This window comes from Ruditapes philippinarum, unplaced genomic scaffold (genome assembly GCF_026571515.1).
Source record: "Ruditapes philippinarum isolate M1 unplaced genomic scaffold, ASM2657151v2 ctg1387_1_1_1_1, whole genome shotgun sequence".
Classification (NCBI taxonomy): domain Eukaryota; kingdom Metazoa; phylum Mollusca; class Bivalvia; order Venerida; family Veneridae; genus Ruditapes; species Ruditapes philippinarum.
The window spans coordinates 153,502-164,602 of NW_026855523.1; the positions used below are offsets into that span (position 1 = coordinate 153,502).

At 33.9% G+C, this 11,101-nt stretch overlaps 1 protein-coding gene across 1 annotated transcript; it reads right to left on the minus strand.

The window, feature by feature from the left end:
- Positions 1–2,706: 2,706 nt before the first annotated feature.
- On the minus strand, positions 2,707–10,893 carry LOC132743611 (BRISC and BRCA1-A complex member 1-like; the record flags this gene model as incomplete). Its single annotated transcript, XM_060732145.1, is given in 5 exon segments — positions 2,707–7,990; positions 8,738–8,824; positions 9,322–9,445; positions 9,929–10,035; positions 10,775–10,893. Coding segments are annotated over 5 exon segments (641 nt in total), but the record flags the coding sequence as incomplete, so codon positions are not given.
- Positions 10,894–11,101: the final 208 nt, after the last annotated feature.

An 11,101-nucleotide genomic window follows, 5' to 3' on the forward strand; every position in this document is an offset into this window, starting at 1 on the left:
TATGTTTAAAATTCTGTATGTGTGTTTATCCTACCTTCAAAGGTCAGATTATTTACTATTTGGTCATTGACTACCATCTACACATTAAGGTTGTTCATCCCTAGAAGTTTAAGCAAAATCTGCCATCCAGTTTAAGAGGAGTTGCGTTCACAAGATTTCGGGACGGACGGAGGGAGGGACAAGTGCAACGCTATATGCTCCCACTTAGTGGGAGCATAAAAATGTTTATATCTGTAGCAAATTATATCTGTCAATGATTGTACAAAGCTTGGACCTTCAAATAATAACTAATATGAACAGAAATTCACAGTATTAATGTTTTAAACTTATTTTTATTATTTATTTTAGGGATGGCAACGAATACCAAAATCGATACTCGAGTACTCGGTCATTTTTCCGATCGAGATTTCCAATGATCTTTAAAAGTTTTATCACACAATATAAACACCGTCTGCATGCTACTTTGGTTTTCTATTTAATTCATAGAATTCATAACTATAATTAGGAGTGCAAGAAATACATATATAAATATAAACATAAGAAATGTCAATGACAGCATTTATTTCTCCCTAAAATACAGGATGAACTTGAAGCGCAAATAGGCTTCACCGGATAGAAAATTCCGTATTATGTTAGTGACTATTTTTGAGGTTGGTTCCGATCTTAGCTGTGTATAAACGTAGCATTTGGAAACGGAAACCAAAATTATAAAAGGCGCGTACGGTTTTGCAAAAATTACGTATTCATCCGTCGGTCATAAATTTTTTTCTTGACAGCTACATTTCATTTTCTGAATTTTCTTATAGAAATGTAGTATAATGAAAATCATTTATAATTCAAACGAAAAGGTTTATAATAAAAGTAAAATTATGTTGTAGCCTATGCATTTTTCTACTCGCAATGTTGGAAAATTAATATTTCGCTCGACCTTCGGTCTTGTAAGATATCAATTTTTCCACCACGTTTATACATGTATAATTAACAAGTTTCGGCTACAAACTGTCTAATATTTAAAGGTGATTAAATATCATAAGAGGCCGAATGACGTAAACGACACAGAACTGTGTTCAATCCAATACATGTGTCAAACTGCTGATCGCATCGTTAAACTTACGATATCATTTTCACACCTCTGCAAGGATGTTTTGATTGCACTTAACAAGTATTTATACAGATACGTGTACATTTCCGAATTTCTGAACTAATCTTACGAAATGGCAAAAAGGTAGAAATTAAATTTTTTTCCCCGAGTAATCGAATATCAATTTTGTTAACCGATATTCGGACATTCGATCGAGTACTCGGTTAACCGGTTACTCGTTGCCATCCCTAATTTATTTATTTATTTTTTTTTAGATAAATTAGAAATGCATAACTGATTTTTGTCATCAAAACTAAAAAGAAAGAATGTATGCAAAAAGTACTGCAGGTGATCGTATGTATCAAATCAAGATCAATGAACAGTATAAAGGAGAAAAACTAGAAGATGTGACGCAAGGACTTCAACAAATATTTGAAGAAGTGTTAGAGGAAGCCTGGGGGCATCTGATAGGAAACGATTTGGGCTGTGTTATTATACATCATAGTTCCTCTCCAGCTCTCGATTAACTGAATGCCTATCAGTATGTCCAGTATGCATTGATTAACCATCAACTCCTGAATCAGTATGTAACAAGATTGCATTTGAGAAAAATGCTATGCCACCGCAATAAAACAACACTAAATAGTAGTGTAGGAACAGATTTTTTTGTTTCTATACCACATGAATAAAAGAATGCTATTTAACATGATCAGTAAAAGACTGTCAAACATCAAAAGAGTGTATTTGTTGAACATTTTGAACAAATAATCTTTAGATAACTATATCTGTCAATGATTGTACAACGCTTGGACCTTCGAATAGTAACTAATAAGAACAGAAATGCACAGTATTAATGCTACCCAATCATCACAAATTATCAATGCATGAACTTTCCAGAGGGCAACTGACGGGAGACAACATTCCCATCAGTTTGGCCCAAGACACTCTTGCGAGTTAAAAAGAGTTGTCAATATCAACTACAGAAGGACGGGTGACGTTTTAAAGCCCCGGTATCCCACAACTGAGGAAAGAACTGAGTTACAACAAAAGGAGAAGGAGAGGAAACAAAGAGAAAGAAAGGGATCAGCAGGAAAGAAGGAAAAGGAGGACTGATATTCTTGGTGGCATATTAAGTTTCACTCCGGAGGAATTAGACTATTTTGATGATATTGAGTTTAATTAATAAGATCGTTAAAAATCATGTTTTGATGCATTGTTTTTCTTAAGGTTTATGTGTGTAATGTTTAATTATAAAACTGATAATAAATTTTTGAGTTTTTAAAGTTAAAATAAAAGTGAATTTCTTTTTATCTGAAGATAGGGTTTTTATTAAGAAAATGCAAGTACTTTGTTTTCTGATAAGTAAATTAAAGGAACACACCGGAAAGGCAAATCAAGATATGATCTCCAAATATGAGATATTGGAAGGAGTAGTTAGAGGATTGGAACTTCAGGTAAAAACCCTCCAAACAAACGACGAGCAGAGTCAACCGTGCAAGTGTCGGGATATGTTCTTCACTATTACAGCGGCAGGATTACAGGCGTTAGAGGGTAACACGAACATGTTGCAGCAAGTAAAAATAAATAAATTTGTTTGGTTAATCTTAATCAAGATCAAGAAGTTTTTTTTGTTATTATTAAATATTTTCAATATTTAAAATTTTAGGAGAAAGGAATGTAATAGTTTGCATCTTAAATGCATATTTAAATTAAATTCCTTTTGTTTTTACTTATGCTACTTTCAATTATTTTTATTTCGTGGGCGCAGCCATTTTGTCATTTATGCCGAAGTTAATCTGGTACGGCTTTATTCATTGGTTATATCTTTCCATTTTTATCCAATGTTTAATTGTTTACTTGGTTACGTGATTTTTGCACTTGCATTTACTATATAAACTCATGCATTTCTTTATTATGTTAGCTAGGTGTATCAGCCTACCGGTACTCCTTCGAAGCCTTAGTGCTTCAATTTTAATTTGAAAATCTATTTCTCTTCATTTTATTTATGCTTATTGCAAAATAAATATATCTATTATTATTTAATTATCGAAGGGCATTTCTTTCAATAAACTTATAAATTTAACGTAATCCTAATTAGAAAACATAGGTTCTATATTTTTATATATATATAATTGATTCATTCACACAATTAAATTGATAGTTTGAATTTAAAAGCTTGTTGTTGTTCGTTTGACTTGTATATTCCTAATCCCACTATACGGCCAAATTATTTAGAAAATATTCTATGTGATAAAACATCACATACGAAATACGCACAGTAGAGCCTGGTACATTGAAAAAATTAATCATTTACCAGACACGTATAAGCTACATTCATTCACGAATTGGCAAATTGTCTTTTAAAACCCGAAGTCAATCACAGAATCAAATGGCAACAGACGTGCATACCTTTTGGGACTGAAAAAGTAACATTATAGAAAAAAAAACAAAAGAAAAGACATTACATTACTGTCCTTTTTAAATTTAAGCTAAAGGTGACAGTTTGTTGCATGCATGATTAACAGAATGCTATTTATTACAATGAGTAAAAGACAGTAAGGAATCAAAAGCGTGTATTTGAAAATTTTGATCAATTAATCTTTAGAGTATATTCCTTGAACGAAAATATTTTCATGTCTATAGCAAGTTATATCCGTCATTGATTGTACAACGCACGCTTGGACCTTCGAATTACTACTCATATCAACAGAAAAACACAGTGTTAATGCTGATCTTGAATACTGCACGGATGAAGAAAGTAGATGCTAATTACAAAAGATGTTTTATATTTTGACTTTCTCAGTCCATATCTCTTATTAATAAATCTTTTCCAAATTTTGACATGTTCTGCTGATCATTCGTGCTTTCTGTTTCATCTGTTTTTATCTTTTTGGCTATTATTTTCATATTAATCGTCCTCATATGTATCTGTATTAGCTAATTTTTTGTGCTCATCAAGTATATTGTTATTTATTGTCTTTTTATTAACACCAGAATCATGTATTCGATAATTCTTCTTAAACGCATCATCTAAAGGGTAGGTAGGTGCGTGTTTAATCAGGTACCGTAGCACGGAATTTAGACCCTAATGAATACTCTTCAAAGGAGGTTTATCATTATCCAGGAACTTTTGCCAAAGAAACGTGCTAAGAAAATAAAAACGCATAAATAAAAGAAAATGCCCAGAGGCCGTGGAAAAAGAGTAAGGCCACAAACTGCCTCAAATACAGCTACAACACTGCCAAAGCGTGGCAGAGGAGAACCTAGGAATGACAGAAATGCCAGACCAAGCGGTGAATTACATTTGCAAGGTGGTGGTGATGTCGATGTGGCCGCTCCCGAATCTTTGCAAGGTAATAGTAATACAGCTCAATTTATCTTTCCTACACCGCCTGTTATCAATTTGGAGCCATTTGACAATATTATTATCAATAATTCTGCGGCTACAAATCATACTAATTCAGATGATTTTACAAGTTTAGGAAGTGGAATATCCCAAAAGATCAAGGAAAAAATTTGGGCTGGCGACTTTATAGACATGTCAATTTTATTAAAATCCACCAGTCAGTTGCATGACTATGCTGATGATGGCCCTTTCGGGGAACTCCAAATAAAAAATGGAAAGTTATGCATAATAAAGCAGAGGGGGTCAACATTTAAGTTGTCAGTCATCGGCTTTCTTAGTATTCATAACCATTTTCATTGAACGCTTCCCCAACAGGTCCCAGGAGTTGTTGAAATACCTCTGGGACATACAACTGGCTGCCACAAGGTCTGACTCGTGGTGGAAATATGACGAACAATTCCGCCACAACAAATCTAATAACCCCTCTAGCTTATGGGGCACCATCAACCTCGAACTTTGGTTGCTCCATGTTAATGGTCATGTATCTAGGGCACAGGAATTCACAGTTCAAACCAAGCCCACTATCAGACAACCTACCACTCAAGTATCAGGCCCCCCAACATCAAAGCTTTTCAAACAGCGTATGGTCAGTCCTAAAGCAGGTTTACTTACATGTAATTACTTCAGGGTTAGCACAGGCCATGAAAAGTCCTTGAATTTGGTGGTTAGTCCTTGAAAACTCCTTGAATTTTGTCCAGGGAAAAAGTCTTTGAAAACTCCTTACAGGAAACTTGAGAATTTTGTTTAGTAATCCACGATTTCCTCATTACCACAAAACGACTAAAATGAGTAAAACAGTGGCCAAGAAAACAAAAAAAAAAACAAAAGAAAACTCAAATATACATCAATTTAAAAAAAAATACGACTTCGTAACGAGATAGTAAGACGGTACGGAATGGGTATCGGCTTTTATACACAATTGAAATATTCATGATGTGTAAATTTCACGGACCGGTTGGGGTGATTCATCAAAAAATGAACAAGAAGTGTAATTTCTCGCCAAAATGGGTAGAAAAATACCCTTTCATTAAAGAATTCAAGGGTGACAAAAGAAAGGGGATGTGTAGCGCTTGTGATAAGGTTATAGACGTTTCAGCCATGGGTGAAAGCGCTATAAAAACGCACATTAAAAGTGAGAAACACAAACAATTCACAACAGTGAGAGAATGTTATCAGGATATAACTAGCTTCTTCAGTTTAGGTTCTTGCACACTTAGAAAAAACTTCATAAATTTGATAGTACTTCAACAGGTATTTGCATGTAAAACTCTAATTTCATACATTGTCACCCTTTTACACATAAATGTCTTTAGTATGTCACATATTTTAGTCCTTGAAATACTTGAAAAGTCCTTGAATTTTGTCTTGGATGGTCTGTATGAACCCTGTATTTTAACTCTGGTTGTAATTGTCCTTTTATCCCTTGTAGGTATAGTCACTTTTGCAGGCTATGCGGAGGGACACGACACAGACAGTATGCAACTCTACTCAATAAAACTACTCCTCTTTATCAAACCGGTTGCACACCTTTGAACATTCCAGAAATAATTAAAGCACTAAAATTATATCCTGCCAGTGCAGCAAAGGATCTCATTGAGGGCTTACCACATGGTTTTTCCTTACAGCATGAGGGCCCCCGAGTACATAGAGACTAGCCCAATTTAGTCAGCGCAAAGCAGCTTCTTGAGGTGTTACATACCAAAATTATCAAAGAAATACAGGCAGGTAGAGTAGCAGGCCCTTTTCTCAACATCACATTTCCAAACTTACAAATTTCTCCTGTAGGTTTGGTTCCTAAAAAAGGCCGTGACTACCACTTAATCCACCACCTATCTTACCCGAGAAACAGGTCTATCAATGACTTCATTGATAAAAACCTTTGTTCTGTAACTTACTCCACAATTGACCAAGCAGCTAATATGGTGTCTAGACTAGGCAAAGGGGCGCTACTCAGCAAATCTGATGTAAAATCTGCATTCCGTCTTCTCCAAATTTCCCCAGCAGATTTTGATTTGTTAGGTTTTAAAGTAACAGTCAAGGCAGATGATAAAATGGTTAACTACTATTTTTTCGACAAAATGTTACCTTTCGGCTCTTCAATTAGCTGTGCCCTTTTTGAAAAATTTGCCACTTTTTTACACTGGACATTTGTTGCGTCTAGCCATAACTCAGATATCTTACATTATCTGAACGACTTCCTGTTTGGCGAGTCTAGTATAACCTGCCAACCTCATTGCAGTCTTTTAACAATATTTGTAAAAAAATGGATATTCCAGTGGCATTGGATAAAACATGTCCCCCATCTACATGTTTAATTTACCTGGGGATTGAAATTGACACTATTCAGATGTCAATGCGGTTACCATGTGATAAGCTTATAGAACTAAGACAAACTAGAACTGTGTCCAAAGGACACAGATGCCCCGACTGACAACATATATATGGTATATAGTGAAAAAATCAACAAAGGGCCATAATTCTCTTAAATTTGGTTGCAGCACAAATTCCTTCATTTACTTCCATCTACACATTAAGGTTGTTCATCCCTGGAAGTTTAAGCAAAATCTGCCATCCGGTTTAAGAGGAGTTGCGTTCACAAAATTTCTAAATGGTATATAGTGAAAAAATCAACAAAGGGCCATAATTCTGTTAAATTTGGTCGCAGCAAAAATTCCTCCCTTTACTACCATCTACACATTAAGGTTGTTCATCCCTGGAGGTTTAAGCAAAATCTGCCATCCAGTTTAAGAGGAGTTGCGTTCACAAAATTTTTATATGGTATATAGTGAAAAAATCAACAAAGGGCCATAATTCTGTTAAATTTGGTCGCAGCAAAAATTCCTTCCTTTACTACCATCTATACATTAAGGTTGTTCATCCCTGGAAGTTTAAGCAAAAATCTGCCATCCCGTTTAAGAGGAGTTGCGTTCACAAGATTTCGGGACAGACGGACGGACAAGTGCAACGCTATATGCTCGCATAAAAATGTCAAAAGAAAAAAAATATTCTTAATGCTTTTCCTTCCTTCATGGGATCAATGTGTCAAAAGAATCAAATGTTATACTCATATATTTTAAAGATTATTAGCAAACAATTAACCACACATTATTCTACAACTTTGAGAATGGCTTTAAAAATGACAAAATATTGAATTAGCAAACAAGTAACTGCACATTATTCTGCAACTTTCACAATAGCTTAAAAAAATGACAAAATAATGAATAATGAATAATCAACTAAGTACTGAGGTTTCAAAATGAACACAAATATGGTTTCTAACAGCTCTACATACATACAACTTAGCTATCACAACCAATGTCTGGTACAGGTATTGTCAATAAAGGAGGTCCTATTTTATAGGCAGCCTCGTTCTGGACTGGCCTCTGTAGTGGATGGGCAAGCAGCTGTGCCATGGAGTCGTAAACTTTGGTTGGGTTCCGACTAGCTCCAAGAATATAGGACTGACCTTTGATGTCAAGATCACAGACTGAGTCAAAAACTTCCTGCAAAAAGAAGATCAAATTTTGTGAACCATTCTAAATTAATAATCAAACACTTCCTGCGAACAGAAGATCAAATTTTGTGAACCATTCTAAATAAAGAATCAAACACTTATCAAATTTTGTGAACCATTCTAAATAAAGAATCAAACACTTATCAAATTTTGTGAACCATTCGACAGAAAGAATTCAACACTTGTACAACGGTAAATGTAAATTTTGAAAATCTAATCTAGGTAAATTCAAAAATATTTTCTAATAAGTAAAACAATATTGTGTTTAAAACAAGCTAAAATAGAATGTATATTTGAAATAACAAGATTTAAAACTAGTAAGTGTAGTATTTTGTAAAGATTATAAAACTATTTTGTTTTTGTTGTTGTTGTTGTTTTTTTGTTGTTTTTTTATTTGAAGGGACTGACTTCTACTCCTGGAGGGACAGTAAGTGTTAAAAATGTCCACTTTCTGATTGAGAGACCAACAGTGTCTATCAATGCAAATTAAGGTGGGCACTTTTGAAGAACTCACACTTAAATGGCCTCTTGAAACATTGAAATTCAACTTCCCATGTCATTGCATTCATATAAAAGAAAACTCTGAAGTTACAAATTATCCCTTCACAGGAATGTACTGAAATATAACCTTTTGTTAAAAAAATTCTTTTTCAATGAAGTAATACAACTTTTATAGCATTTTAAGCTAGCTCTATTTACAGCTGATTTAGCATTGAAATAATAACAGCAGACATACCTGGCACTTGTTCTCTTCTGATGGAGGTTCATGTAGATAAAGTGCATCCAGGAAAAAGTGTGGTGATAAATTTAAAATGTTGAAACTCTGAAATGAAAAAAAGTGAAAAGTTATAGAAGCATGGACGAAATATTAAAAACTAAATCAAAATGATTAATTTTACTTTAAGTTCCACATAGAATTCCTTTCAAATTTTTTTCCCCAATAAATGAATGGACAAATTGGAGTAAAGGAACCAAATTTAACTTTTCTGATAAAGACTTTCAAAAGTCAATGTGTTGAAAATATAACTTTTATTTTTTAATATTTACCACTGTGTCAAGGGTGTAACTGTAAATGGTATGCACCAACAAAAGTAAAGGTCATAAGGTGACTATCCAGCTTAACTAGTGGAGGAAGACCTCTGGTGCCCCTCAATGCATTATTCAGGCACAAATGGGCACCTGAGTAAAACCACTAATGTTACATAAGCAGGGCTCCAGTTAAGCTTTCAGAGGAAAATAAGTAATGCCCACACGCATATTTTCAGTTTAAGCTCTTTCAACTTGAAGTGATTTTACAGAAAATTAAAATACTGCAACTACCTCCTTTTTGGAAAACTCCAGCACACTGTGAGATCTTCCATAGATAAATACAAGTCTAACAGTGTATGGTGGTGGAAGTACCTCTGGGTCTCCTTCAATGTGGGGAAGTTCAACTTTTTCAGCTCTGAAAATGTATAAATAAATAATTTATAAAAACTTCTACATTAAAATTTGGTTGTTTAGACAGTCACAATTAGAGAAACCTCCAGATGAGCCAAAATATTTCAAGAAATTCAATCTTTAGAAAAATGTGTAAGATCTTAAGAAAAGTAAAAAGTTTAAATATTTAATTAATTATTTACATGTTATGTGTAATTAATGACTAATTTTGCAGTATCAATCACTATAATTCTACTGCGTTACTAATGCATAAGAGGTATTTATGTATATTTAGACCTCTTTTCGGTGATTGTAAGCGCAGATTGCAATGTTTAAATTACTTTCTTTGTTTATTTCACAGTATTTTACTTTTAAATACATTTTCAAAATTTTCACCAAAAATTAGCATGAATCTGGAGGCATGCTGCTTTAAGGGTGATGTAAGATGCCTGTTATTTAAATCAGTAACTTTAATCACTATAAAGAAAGTATAAAACTACAAACTTACATTTTGTCAAAGACTGATCCCATATCACAGGTTTCACAGAATGGGGGATCTAGATTATCATCTAAAGCTAACTGTATATCTCGTGGATTACGGGTAAAATCTCTAACCTGTAAATAATTACAAGGAATATCGCACCTGTAAATATCTCAACAAGAATATTGCTCCCTATACCTACAAATTTGTCAATGTATTCAATACAGTCAAAGAGTATAGAGGCTTTAAAAGCAAAAGTGTAAAAATCTATTTTTAGTACCAGTGACCTTTACCCCAGTGATGACCCCTAACTCCACTCAAACTTCAATTTATTCTCAAGACAAGAGTGTGACAGACCGTAAATGCAGCAACTATCTGCTATCCCTTTGGGGTGCATACAACTTATCCAGAAAGAAAATAATGTTAACACTGAATAATGACAACGAAGGTATCAATATAAAGCAATGAATTCAATTAAGAGATGTTTTAATTTCGGTATGTTTTTTGGTACAGACTTATCTTTGTAATTCATGATGCTAATACCAGGCAACTTTTTGCAGAAAGCTAATACAAAAGACAGTTTAAGTTTAATATTTCATATTTTTCATGGGATAAGGTAGATAGCCTCCTCATTCAAGTGAGGAATGCATCCAAATAATGTTTTCAATTGTGTTGGTTTCTTGCCATATGCAGATCACAAAATATCACATGGCAAAGGCACTGTGTAATTGAAATTTGATTCATTACTTCACTCTTCCAGACAATGATGGATATTTGTACATGTATCATGGTATTGCTGATCTTGACCCGACTTCAATTTTCCAATAATAATCAATATTTGTTGAATCACTACAATACATTAAGACTACTTACCCATACAGCTGTATCATACATCAATATAAGTGCAAACTCATGTTTTCTATCCAGCCTTACTTTACTCTGTAGAAACATTGCCAAGCCTTTCTTTACCAGTTGTTTTGGACTCAATTTGTCCCTGTTAAATATATGATGTGCTACTTTTTTTTATAACTTAAACTTTAAGCAAAAATCTTATATGATAAAAGTTCTATGTGCAAATAGATATTGAGGTATTGGAATATACATATAAAGTGTTTGCTTCAACAATGGACTTTTTTTCCTCAGTTGGGGTAAGCGGCCCTTCCCATTAATTTGGGGGTGGTGTGGCGGGACATGTTTTGT